The following is a 13,800-nucleotide window of genomic DNA, read 5'->3' on the forward strand; positions in this document are numbered from 1 at the left end:
AACTTGACTTAAATATTTCCTGAGCGCTTCCTATGTACCAGGCATTGTTCTATCCATAGCACATCAGATGCCCCTGAAGTCTTTATATTCTAAAAGTCTTTAGTTCATTTAAAGAGTGAACAGCAATAGTTAAGAGCAGAAGATCTCAAGGACACAGGTTTTGGAGCCCAGCAGATCTGGATTCAAACCTTGGTTCATGCCACTAACTGGCAGATAACAGTGGACAGAATACTAACAACTCCTGTTTTCTCAGCTGTAAATGGGGTTCATAAAACTTGCTCATTAAGGTTACTAGCAGGATACACTAGACTGTGTGTACAGTGTCTAACTGGTGCTTAATAAATGGTGGTACTTTATCAGCAATGTTCAGTAATCTGGGAAAGCAAGTACATACTACTAATGAGAGGGATTGGGAAAATGTTAGCCAGAAAACCCTGACCTGACATTGCCATCAGGAAGTATCATAATATGGTCAAAGCAGATCTCTGGTGCCATCATCCCCCTTCCAGTGGTGGCTTTATTGTATTAAAGTGCTTTGCCATTATTCACCCTGTGTTTTGTGTTAGGCAAATGTTTTTTAGAGAGCATGACTGTTGACAACCTCATTGCCACCCATTTCACAGATAAAACTCTTGAGACACAGGACTTGTCCACAGCTAGTTGATGACACAGCTGGGTCTAGAAGGCAGCACTCCTAGCTCTAAACCCAATTCCTCCAGCTGCACTGGGCATTCTTTCAGAAAAAGCCCACAGATCCTTCAGCATTTAACAAATGTCAACAATTAACAGACATCGTAAAAACCAACAACTAGACAACATCGTAACAGGTAAAACCCGCACCCCAGCGGGCTCTGACAGCTCACCGTTTCCCCTGGGAGTGGTTTCAGCTGAGACTCCACGGCGGCCACCTTGGCATCCTGCAGTTCATTCTTCAGGGTCTGCACAGTGTTCAGAGCCGAATCAATTTCCATAGGGCCACAGGCTTCATGGGCCTGTCAACAGAGAATGTGGGACTGTCTGTACACAGTCTGCTTGGGGAAAGCATCCCCAGTTCTTTGCAACAAATGAAATGCCTTCCTGGATATACCCAATGATTCTCCAGATCCAATAGCAGAAGGCAAGGCAAGCAAGTCCCCCCCACCCCCCGCCTGCCGAGAGAACAAAATCATCCTAAGAACCTCAGCCTTAACTCCCCCAAATAATCGCTTATGTATATCTCACAATTGGATACACTTAAAGTCTTCTTGAAGCTATTTTTTTATCTGAAATGCATCTGCCTCTTAGACTCAGTGGATCCTTTCTCCACTGTGGCTGGGTTCTAGAGACAGGGCACCCAGCACAGTGAGCGGGCACACAGAGGCGTGGCAAGTATGCGGTGATTGACTGAACAAACGAACCCAGCACTCTGGGGGCAAGTCTATACCCACCTTATTGATCCTCTTTACAAATTTCTAGATTATACATCATTATCTTTCCATACTGAAGATTATAAAAGTTTATTTCCTTAGTAATGTGTTTCAAGAAAACTACTGCACTCTCTTGATCATTTAGAACATGCCTCTCCAAATGCTTTGATGCATGCCCCCAATGGACACATGTAAATAAATTATATACACGAGTAATTATGAATCAGTATACTAAATATTGGTAAATCTTAATTTTTTTCCTTTTTTAAGAAAATAGTAACAGCAGCAGCAGTAAATACGAATTGATGTCTATGTGCCAGTATTACTTGGTGAGGAAACTGAGGCACAGAAAGGTTAACTAACTTGCCTAGGTCACAAATTAGTCAGTGGCAGGGACAGAATTTGAATGCAGGCAGTCTGATTCTGGAGCCTGCACTCTTAACCCTTACACTATACAAAAAAAAAAAATATATATATATATATACATGTATATATATATATTTAGAAGCCCTCACAGTGCCTTCCTGCACGCAGTGGACAGTTTTACTGAAGTCTCACTTTGGGGATCACTGCTCCAGAACAGCTGTTTGACACTGGTGTGTGTCTCAGGCTCACCAAGAAAACTTGTTAAAATGCACATGTCTGGGCTCCATGAACAAAGATCTGTTTGGTTGTTCAGAGGGAAGGTCTAGGGACCTCCTGATTACAGGACAGACAGTCCCAGGACCCCTCTTCGAGAAACACAGCTCAAAATACTTTATTGGTTATAGTCTAAAGCCTGGATATTCTTCTTTGGCAATGTAGTGTGCTGCTCATATTAACAACTCAGGTCAGCTTCTACCTTCCTCCCTTACCGATTTATGAGTCTGCTTGTTTCTATAAAGGGATTGTTACAATGAGGAAAAATGAATTCATGCAAGAACCTCATGCTAATACCACATCAAACAGAGTAGTAATGAGGCCTTTTGGTAATTAATGAGTTCCAGAGACAAATTCATTTAGTCCCCAATTCTGTTCTCTTGAGGACCTTGTGAAGGTGAATGCTTCCATGCAAGATGTGAAAACTTTTCAGGGGAAAAAAGACAATATAGATGACCCCCTTCCCCAAGTAGATTTTCTGCCTAAATCATTTGTTATTAAGTTTACAAGATGATATCTAGAAGATCTGATCACTTATTTTAGCCTGTAATCTACCTGGCAGCAAGACACTGTTGACCACCAATCTCCTTTAAGACTGTGAAAAACGGACCATTGCTTGTCCTAGGATATTAGTGGGGAGAGAGCGGGGGAAGAGGAGGAAGAGGAGGAGGAGGAAGCATGCAACTTAAAATAGTTCAACAAAAGTCATCTGGAACCAGAAGGTAATGACTAAGTCTGGGAGACAGTGGCTAAACACAGTAAAAGCCAATCCACAGGAGCATCCTTAACGATCCTGCAAACGGAACAGACAACTCTGCCAAGAAACAAGCCCAGCAGTGTGCAGGCCCTGGGCATCACCCAAGCCACAGGAGCAGTAAGGAATGAAAAGCTCCATTCCTAACGAGCTAACCGCTGTGACAAGGCTCCACTTGCCTTCTGCGAGGCGGTGCGCAGCTCCGCCAAGCTGGTAGCCAGGTTCTTGGCACACTGGCTCAGCTGCATGGCTGCGGCCTGGTCACTCACGGTGGGCACCGCAGCTTTGGCAGAGGACACCATCTTGCTTCCAGGCTGCAGAGAGATGAACAGGAAGTAAGAGACAGCTCCTGGGCAGCAAGAGGCAGAGAGGAGAGGTCCAATACTACGCCTTCCTATCGGCCAGAACTTATTTTGCCCTTAAAAAAAAAAGGAAATACTCAATCAGCCCCCCAGCCCCAGCCCCAACACACAACTGCCACCCCAAATCAGATACTCTAGGGTAATACATTCTAGGAATGTTAAAAAAAAAAAAAAAAGTTTCATTGGTGGGGGAGGCAAAATTAGGATAGTGGCTTAAGATTCTCATGTAAAACAGATTTCAAAGAGGAATTCCTTATTAAATAGGTCTTTGTGTTTCTTGGAATAGCTCTTTATTCTGAGTCTCAAATATACCCAATAGACTACTGGAATGAAGGCAGACAAATATAACAAAATGACCTCACATCTCACAGAAATAATTTTACCATGCACTGATGTGTGTGTGCATGGATACTAAATGCAAAATCAAAAGGAGTTTTATAGAGCAAATTGGCAAAAACATGTATGTTTTTTTAAATGCTTGATTCCCTATCTCATAAAAGATGAAAAAGTATGCTCCATATACTGCTAGCTATAAATTCAAATTTGCTTAACCTTCTAGAAGGACAATTTTACAACGTGTATGAAGAAAGTTTAAAATGTACAAACTTTTTGATCTGTCAGTTCCGTTTCTATTTATTTTTAACCTTGCCTCTTTCTTGTAAAGATCGGAGTGTCTACGGTAGCAAAGTCAAAAGAACAAAAGCAAAAGGGAAAACAAGGGCAGGGCCATAGTGGAACCAGGAATTCATCCACACTGCTCTGCCGTGACGCCACACAACCATGCTCCGTGCTCCTACCAACCCCAATGCAAAGAGAAAAATCTTGTCCAAGTCATAATTCTCAATGTCCTGAAGATAAAAATAAGCTGCTTGAGATCCTGTTTCTAGGAATTCATCCTGAGGAAATAATTCAAGAAGGGAATAAAGATCTGAGCAAAGATTTTTATCAATCATAGGTTATTTCTGATAGCAGAAAAATTAAAAACTTTTATGTCTAATAATGGGAGAATAGTTAAACACAGAGCAGGGCCATGATAGATTTATTCCAAATCACAAGTGCTCAAAATTGGTATAAGAAAAACACAAAGGGCCTATATATAATGAATCCCCGTTTACCAGAATATATATGTATACGTATACATACCTCTGTGTGTGTATATGTGTGTAGTTAAAATATAAGGAAACACAGCAAAGCTCTCATGCTTTATCTCTGCATGTTAGAATTACAGCACTTGAAAATGATCCAGATAGATGCATCACTGCATCCTGCAACTATCAGCTGAACTAGAAAAGGATGAGGAATTGAACTGCCTAATCGTATCAACTGCACATGAAATACAAGTAGAGAAACAGTGCTGACAAAGTAGAGAGATTTGAATGTAAGAAGCAGGTCAAAGGGAGTTTTCCCACAACTTCATATTCTCATGGATTTAATTTGCCTTAAAATGACACTACCCCCCACCCCTACAAAGACTAACAATGCTAAGGGTACAATTGCCACAAAGAATGATCACATCTTTGGAGAAGATGCGCTTACCACTTCCCTTTTCCCAGTCCACGAATAACAGCATTAGGCTCTCTGCAAACTAGGAAACCTAAAGCAATACCTGGTCCTAGGACAGGACGTGCAACTTATTACATGTTCTCTCTCTTAGGAGAGAAATAAATATGATAATTCTGAGAAAAGCGGATCATGTGCCATCTCCCTGGGGCAATTTCCCTGCATATTAGCATTTTGTTTTGCCAAGCTCTCCTGAAACTGGCAATGTATAGAGGAGTAATCCTGCTTCTACGAAGACTTAGCTGAGGCTGAGGAATTTGTTAGTTACTCTCCTGAAAGGGTAGCCCTGCCCAGGTGTGGGCTCTGAGTAAGCCCCAGGTGACTGCTTCTGCGTTACCTGGAGGAAGTTCTGGCTGGAGATGATGAGGGCCAGCTGGGCACTGAGGTCTTCCGCTTGAGCTTGGCTCCCCCTCACCCCCTGTACCAGCTGAGGGATGTGGTCAGCCACTGCCTACAGAACACATGGAAATGCAAATAAGCACAGCTAGAATGGTGGAATTGTCAAAAGAGGTTAGAAAGTGACCCAGGTGATGTACTTTTTGGATGTGCTATACCCACTCCCAGGCCTTGGACTGACACAGCACACTTAGCCCCCTGGGTCCTCCCCAACACTGAGCCCATTCTCTTGGGTACTCTCCTCCACGTACACCCTACCCTGGTCCCGAAGGTCTCAACTCGTCCCACCAAAGATGATTCTCTATAATGAGGCCTGAAAGTAATTTCCCGAGTTACAACGCACACTATCATGGCTCATTGGCATTGCACACTCAGAATCAAATAATCTACACAATTCACAGGTAGATAAAATGAAGTCACATGGTCCCATGATCAGAAGACAATGAGAGAAATACTCAGCTCCCAGAATATTCGAGTGCTTTGGCCCCTTACTTTGCAGGTGTGCATTCTGTGTGTGGGCTTTTCTGTTGTCACTCACGGCCCCTCTTTCTCTAAGTAGCACTTCTCATTATGCAAACTGGAAAACCTACAGCCAGGGTGAAGGACGGAGGAGGAGCAGCGTTCTGCAAACCAGGCTGCTGTACAGCAGCCATCTCCTATGGTGCCTGAGCAGACAAGCCTTCTGCCTTTTCTATGTTCCACCTACATTTCCCCTCTGTGCCCACGGCCCCTCAATTAACCAAGCTCTCAGAGGTCATGGCACCATGTCACCATTGCTGATAAAGGTGCCTGGTGCATGCTGGCCTGGTGACACTTTTTTTTTTTTTTGGGAACTTGCTCCAGCAAGGGTTAAAAAAAATATATATATTTCCATGGAATTTTCCCCAGAACCCCTTCAGGGCTGCTGATTCCAGTAATTTTGCCCACTTTCCCCTCTCTCCACCTCAACCTGTTAAATAGTGACCCTCTCATTTGCTGGCAGTGACAATCAAAGACCTATTATCTTCAGTCTCTTTGCAAAAGAGGGGAGAGAGGGCTCATCTTGTGGCATTTTCCCTGATACGAGTAGCATGTGCTCCATGAGAAGGGGAAAGGCTACGGATCCCCAACTGCTGGCAGCTGAGCTGAGGCCCCAACAGGAAACAGACTCCCCCAGAGCAGGGGCCTCACTCTCAGCCAGACCCTTTCTCCATCCATCCAGGACCCAAGGGCACTGGGCCCAGGACCCTACTGCAACACTGAGGCTTTTCCCACTGGAGCACATCAGTCCTCAACAGCAGGGCTGGCCTCGGAGAACCCAGAATTGGGAAGAGAAGGCTCCAGGTGGTTCCCCCTCAGAAGTAAACCCATTTCGGAAGTAGACGCAGCGACCCCCTCCCCCCGCCCTCCATGTGAATCGTTATTTTACGGAGATTTGAAGGAGAGAAGGCAGTTAGCTCTCCTAACCCCAGCCCAGGCAAGCATGCCTCTCCCCCAGCTCCCACTGCTGGCTGGGATACTTCAGGACACCCCAGTCAGACACGCCACCCACACGTGGGCAATGGCTCTGCCATCGGACTTTGTGTCTGGTACCATCTGAAGGGATCCTGAGAGAATCAGCTCTCTGGGAAGACAACGGAGGGGTTCACTGTGCCCCCTGTGGGAAGCCGGCCTCAACTTAGCATCAAGGCCCAGGTGTCAGCAGAACAGAGGCAAACGGGCAAAAACAGAAAGCACCAACGCACCAAGTCACAGAGGCCAGACAGGTGGAAATAAATCCTCAAGGTGGGGTGGTAGAAAGCAGGAAATCACCCCTGCTACAGTGAGTGAAGACCAAACGCCAAGGTCTGCCTGTCAAGGAGAGGCATTCCAGAAATTCAACGCCTCATTACTGTTTCGGGGCCCTAAAGTGGCCTCATCATGGATCCTCTTTGTCTCTCAAAAAGAAATGACTGTGGACAAAGGAAAGACAATGCTAGGAAGAAAACCATACTCTCCCTCCAAACCCAGGCCATCCACTTGATGGACAGAAACCAGACGTATGTACACCTGGAACACGGGAGCCGGAGCAAACTGGATTAGGGGCCTGGATAATCCGTCTTAACTGAATTACCAGGGCACTCGGCGCTCTAATGCTATCAGGGTCGTGGCAGCAGCCCTGGCTCTCTGTGCGCCTGAACCTCACCTTGCAGCTCTGGACCAGCTGCTGCTGGGCCGCGGGGTTCTTGTTGGAAATGGCCGCGTTCTGGGAGGCGGCGATGGTCTGCGTGGCCGCCGCTGCGGCCTGCTTGGCTGCGACCTGTCGAGGAGAGGGAGACAAGGCGAGTCGGACAGACACACGGGCACCTTCTGCGTGTCACGTCCACCAAAGGGTTGGGCACAGGTTTGCTGCTCTAAAGGAGCTCCAAGAGCAGACCCCTTGCCTTATTTTAAAAACCTTAAGCCTAACCTTGTAACACCCTTATCTTCCTTGGGTTGACATTCCCTAGGACGAGTGATCAAGACAGGCACACTTGAAAGCTCAAGTCCTGATGTCCGTTTGTCTTTCTCAAAAGACCAGGGACAATTCCAAGATGTGATGGCATTGAGAAGCCGCACCGAGTCTAAATGCTTTAGGAACAAAGATCTCCCACGAGCAGCACAGGCTGCTCTGTGTCAAGCACAAACGCCGATGCCCACGACTTTCCTCTCACGACACCAGTTAAGTCTGCATGCAGAAATGCGGAGATTTTCCCACCAGGGCCCTTAATCCTGTTTCCTCTCTCATCTCCTCCTAAGCCGATTTCCTTCCAGAATACAGCAGACTGTAGAGGGAGGGAGTCCTCATTACACAGGCAGGTTCTTGGCTTCCAATGCCCCAAATTTTAGTATAGGCTCTCCTCTGTACATTCGTGAGAGAAATATTTTTTCTTAGTTTGTGCCTCTTACTATTTGCAACTTTTGTTCAGAAGAAATATTCCAAAAAAATGGCAAAATGTTTCTTCTTACGCCCTTTCAAACCTCACTACTCAAGCCTGATCTCCATCACTAGTCTCCTAAAGCAGCGGTCCCCAACATTTTTGGCACCAGGGACCGGTTTCATGGAAGGCAATTTTTTCATGGATCAGGCAGGGGCAAGGTGGATGGTTTCAGGATGATTCAAGCACATTACGTTTATTGTGCAGTTGAACCTCTCTCTGCTAATGATAATCTATTTTTGCAGCCGCTCCCCAGCGCTAGCATCACTGCCTCAGCTCCACCTCAGTCATCAGGCATTAGATTCTCACAAGGAGCGAGCAACCTGGATCCCTCCCATGTGCAGTTTACAGTAGGGTTCATGCTCCTATGAAAATCTAATGCCTCCACTGATCTGACAGAAGGTGGAGCTTATGCGGTGATGCAAGTGATGGGGAGCGGCTGTAAACGCAGATGATGCTTCGCTCCCTCCTGTTGTGTGGTCCGGTTCCTAACAGGCCACGGACCAGTACAGGTCTGTGGCCCCGGGGGTTGACCCACAGTTCTAAAGTCCATATCTCCCATGGGAAGCCTTGAAAAAGTCATTGCCTCCAACAAAATATAAACATTTTTAGCACAAGGTCTTTCCTGAATGCGTATATCCTTTAAGGCCAGAAAAAAACAAAATCCTGTGTTCTTCCTGAAAAAGGTCTAGCATTCTATTCCTGAATGTTATGCGCAGAAACAATTTTAGCTTACCAAAACAATTTTTCTAATCCTGTCAATGCCTTTATAGTTCCTAAACTATTGAACGATGTTGTTAACCCTTACGTAGCTTTCTTTATATGGGCATTGCCTTGTTCATTCAACTATGTTTTCAAATAACTCTTTGCAATCTAAAATAGACAACCCAGAAAGCCAGCCTCTTTCCTGACCTCCAGTCTGTTGACAATTTTTTTCTTAATAGCATTCTGGGCAGCAGCATTGGTTGCTACCCGGAGACCTTCTGCAGCTTCTCTCAGCCTTTGCTGCTGGTCCTCATTCTCCGGGTTGGCTGCGGCACCCTGCAAAGGTGAAAATAAAGATTTCAAGTGGTCCAGAGGGCACAGTTGCTGAATTCATGCCTTCAAAATTACTTTCTTCTAGTAATGGAAAGAATTTGGAATGACAGCCAAATGCCACAGGCAATATCTTTATGATGAAGATGTTTCCTCTTGCAGTGAAAAATATCTACCAGGGGATGCTTCAAAATTGCATGGCTAAACAGTAAGAAATCCAAGGTAATAATTAAACACTTGAGATTATAGCCTTGGTTGTCCATACAAATTAACTTGTGGTCAGAAACCCATGGTTTAAAAGATATGAAGATAAATCTCCCCTCTCCCCATCTTTCTCAGGGATAATTTTATTTTCATTGGCACAGACACAGTAATGATACATGTCTTTATGTCGTTGCTGAAACACTCTTCCGCCCTGTGGTCCCGGTAAATGTGTAGGGCTACTGCTCCTCCAGCATAAATGCATGGGGGCGTGGAGGGGAGTGACATTCAAAAAGACTGCAAGGAAATGTTGTTATAGAAAGCCATGTTACAAATCGCGTTCCTAGAGAGCCCGAGTTGTAAAGTACAGCAAAATAGAGCTGGCATCCAACTGTACTGAATTAATGAGAGAAACCCGATGCCCTAAGCTGGCAGGAAAAGAGGAAGGCACCGTGCACAGCCCGTCACACTTTCCTTGTCCAGCTCTACTGCCCTTTTTACGATGTTGCTTTAGTTGAACATGTCTTAGGAATCTAAGTGGATTTTATTTACAAGGGTAGGATTCCAAATTAGGGAAAGACTGAAGGTAATGCAAGGAGAGGATACAATTTTGTATCACAATAGTGTAACACAGACTTGAAATTGTATCCTCTCCCTACATTACCTTCCTCTCCCACCAACATCAAAGCAGCAATCAAGATTTCTCTCGCAGGGCCTGGATGTTCTGTAACATGTGCTTGACGGTATATATAGATCAACCAGTTTCTTCCTATGAACACTTCAAGGCAATACTATTTGCTCTCGAGGCAGGGAGAACAGCATGCCAATTTATCAAAAATCAATTTTCTGAATGTCTAGATTTTCCAAACAGTCAATTTGCCAAATTTACCAATTTACAAGAACCTATTTCTTTTAACTATTTGTGAAAGCGAGAGCAATGCACACTGGAGGCGATGGTTTTAACATCTGCGGCAGAATTGCTTTAGCAATCCTCTGGAATAGAATCTCCTGTTTTTTCAAACTTTAACCACTCTTCTAGTCTTGATTTTGTGTTTCTAGCAATTAAGAAATTTTATTTCTGTGTGTCATGTGTAAAAGGATTATTTGGGATACTCCTGTGTTCTTTTGCAAGTTTATGAAAGTTGTTTTATTTTTCCTGCTCATCGGGGATTTTTTAAGCCACTCCTTTATCAATGCCTCAAGTGGCCCATCAGCCTTGATTTTACAGTTGATGCTTTGAGCAGCTGGAAACCAGCACTTGTGCATTTCACACTGACGGGGATGCTTTGGATCCTTGCTCAGCAATGCCCTTTTTTTATGATGAATGTGTATCAGATGCGGGGTACTAATCTTAGCCTGAGATCTTAGTCATTAATTATGAAATATATATATTTGTGCACATTAAATACATTACTTGGAAGGTCAACCATCAGGCATTCTTTAGCTTTCAACAAAATTCAGTAAGTTAAAATATTGCTATCAAGACAAAATGACAACTCTTAACTAAGAGTTAAAAGAATATACAGAAACACTTAACATTGTCCAGCGTAATATAAACAACCAAAAACCACACAAATACTCAGAAGAAACAAGTTTTTGTTCATTGGTGAAGTCAGTGAATTAGCTTGCTGAGGAAAAAAATGTGCACAGGTTTGGCTGAGCCCTGGTTATGTGACACTGGGCTTCATCTTGAGTTTTTTTTTTTTTGTTTTTTTTTCATTTGTAGAATAAGGCATTGACTAGATTTTCCCTATGGTTCTTTCTAGTCTAGCAAGTAATTTTTTTTTTTTTTTTTGTGAACATGAGGATTTGCTTGCAATAGCCATATGTAGACTTAGAAGGGAAGGAAAAACTAGTAAAACCTTAAAATAAAAATCACCTACTATACAAAACTCTAAAGTACCTTTTTTTTTTTTTTTTTTTTTTTTTTTTTGAGACAGAGTCTCACTCTGTTGCCCAGGCTAGAGTGAGTGCCGTGGCGTTAGCCTAGCTCACAGCAACCTCAAACTCCTGAGCTCAAGCGATCCTCCTGTCTCAGCCTCCCGAGTAGCTGGGACTACAGGCATGCACCACCATGCCCGGCTAATTTTTTTTTCTATATATATTTTTAGCTGTCCATATAATTTCTTTCTATTTTTAGTAGAGATGGGGTCTCGCTCTTGCTCAGGCTGGTCTCGAACTTCTGAGCTCAAACGATCCGCCCACCTCGGCCTCCCAGAGTGCTAGGATTACAGGCGTGAGCCACCGCGCCCGGCCTAAAGTACCTTTTTTGCTAAAAGGTGGTGGATAAAAGTAGAGCTTGGCTCTTGGCTGAAACAAGGATCAAGAGACAAAGGGAAGAAGTTCAGACCCTGCTCCCTCCTTGGGGCTCTCCTTCACCCCTGCCCATGAGTGATTTCTAAGAATTCGCAGTCCCTCAGGGAACACAATGGCAAGTGCAAATGGGGAAGGTCCTCTACATGGTTCACTGCGGGTCTTGATACATTTTAAGTGAAGTAATTCACACATCTGATTGAGACACACTACTCTGCTGAAGGCCAGGGAGACAGGGTAAGATGCGGAGACATTTAATGAATCTTATATGCATAGAAATGTTATCTTGGGGGCAGGAATGGAAAGTGATTTTTTTCTTTTTTTAATACTTATCTACATTTTCTGTTAATTCCACAAGAAATGTATGCTCGATGCATAACAAAAACATAGAAGAATCTAGCCTTAACCATTTAAAACAGTTCTCACCTAGAAGTATGCACCAGAATATCCTCTAGAAGTTAAATATATGCCCCTACTTGGTCCCACCTGTGATTTTGTGAATGAGGGACCTTTGGGGGTGGAACTGAGGCAAGTGCATTTTAATACTGTTTCACTGTGGGCTCTGAAACAGACCCTGGTTAAGAATCACTATCTTTCAGAAACATATTATAGCATAGTTATTAAAAAGCACAAAGCTAACTCTTAACTCTTCATGCTTTCATAACATTTAAAATTGCTAGTGGAATCTGAAGAACAGTGAAGTAGGAGACACTCTGCTATGCAAAATCTTGATAGGAGTTTGGAGAAGACAAACACGGGGCAAAAAACATTAAGGCTGCAGGAAGAAAATGGGTATATGTGAATTTACCGTTGAAAATCTCAAGTTTAAATTAATCACCCCTTTCAAAGTAGTCAATAGTGAGGACCCAATGGGAAAAGTAAGCAAGGTACTCTGCTGCCATGGCTGAGTCCGCACCATCCCCCCAAAGGGTTTCATTCGGATGTCCGACCACCTCCTTTGCCACAAGACTGGATGTTACAAGCCACGTAGGTTTTAAACAAAAATGCACACGCGGCTGACCATCCTCTACCTTGAAGGTAACTTCCAAATCCTAACACTTAATAGTCACTTCTCAAACACACAAATCCAGCGTAATACCTTTGCAGCTTCCACCATGCGAGCAGTAGAGTCGGCCAAGAGTTTTGCTGCCGCCAGGAGCTTCTTTGAGTTCTCCATGTCGATTTCAGCTTCCGCATCTGACCTCATGGCATTGACGAGGTCCGACGTGGCCTGGGCCAGGACCCGGGCTTGTCGCACCATTTCTCCTAGAGGATGGCACAGAGGATGCAGTCTGTTTGCTTTCCAAAGAACAATAAAACCTTAGGAGCCAGTACAGTCTTGTCTCTACTCCTCTGGCAAGCTGGGTGGAGAAGACTGACCCTCCACGGTCTACTCCTAAGCAGTGTACCCAAATTAGAACCTGAACTGAAAACACTTTCTGTGGCTGCCAGGACGGTCTGTCCCAAACACATCCAAGTTCAACCATTAACTGCGAAGGAAAATGTGACACAGGTAGCCAAGGAGAAGCACTTTATAAGGAGAAGGCAGGGAATAAAATTATGTAGATTTACCTTCAGCAAATTCTTATTTAGAAAACACTGTTTACGTCACCTTTCAGTACTACTTACAAAAAAGCCTCTATAATAAATTCTTTAGGAACCGGGCCGCACATCAGTGCCTGAGCTCTGCCTCCGCCATCCCCCATCAATGGAAAAACTTTCTTCCATGAATCTTAGGAACGGGCTGCTTGCATCACTGCCTGAGCTCCAACCTCCACCCCCCCGCGTCCCCCACCCCTCGATCCCTGTCCCGTGGAAAAATTGTCTTCCATGAAACCGGTCCCTGGTGCCAAAAAGGTTGGGGACTGCTGCTTTGAAGAATGGCATAGAATAAAAGTACTCTTAAATTTTGGATTAATTTGCATGCTACTTAACACCACATGAATGATCTCACACGATCCATTACATTTGTGCCACGTGGCCCTCATTAACAGGGAGCACAGATCCCAGCGTCACGCGCAAATGCTAAGACGTGTCTCAGCCCAGAGTGTTCCCTGCAGATTCTCTCTTTGCTCATCCTTTTCTTCCCAGCACTGGTTTTGATCTCGTATTATTATTTTTTTGGTATTACTGTGCCTGTGATTTTACTGGAATCTATTTCAACTTCCTTTTGGAGGAATAATCAACATGAAAAATAA

General features: G+C 44.2%; 1 protein-coding gene across 1 annotated transcript in view; it reads right to left on the reverse strand.

Annotated features, from left to right (window-relative positions):
* Positions 1 to 13,800, reverse strand: part of TLN2 (talin 2) — a 394,205-nt gene that overhangs the window by 105,582 nt on the left and 274,823 nt on the right. Inside the window, exons 22-27 of the mRNA XM_069483220.1 lie at positions 12,702 to 12,868; positions 8,966 to 9,094; positions 7,282 to 7,395; positions 5,059 to 5,172; positions 2,979 to 3,113; positions 864 to 992 (exon numbers count right to left, since the gene is read on the reverse strand). Coding sequence (XP_069339321.1) covers positions 864 to 992; positions 2,979 to 3,113; positions 5,059 to 5,172; positions 7,282 to 7,395; positions 8,966 to 9,094; positions 12,702 to 12,868 — 788 coding nt within the window. The remainder of the gene's footprint in view (positions 1 to 863; positions 993 to 2,978; positions 3,114 to 5,058; positions 5,173 to 7,281; positions 7,396 to 8,965; positions 9,095 to 12,701; positions 12,869 to 13,800) is intronic.

Source organism: Eulemur rufifrons, chromosome 2, assembly GCF_041146395.1.
Source record: "Eulemur rufifrons isolate Redbay chromosome 2, OSU_ERuf_1, whole genome shotgun sequence".
Classification (NCBI taxonomy): domain Eukaryota; kingdom Metazoa; phylum Chordata; class Mammalia; order Primates; family Lemuridae; genus Eulemur; species Eulemur rufifrons.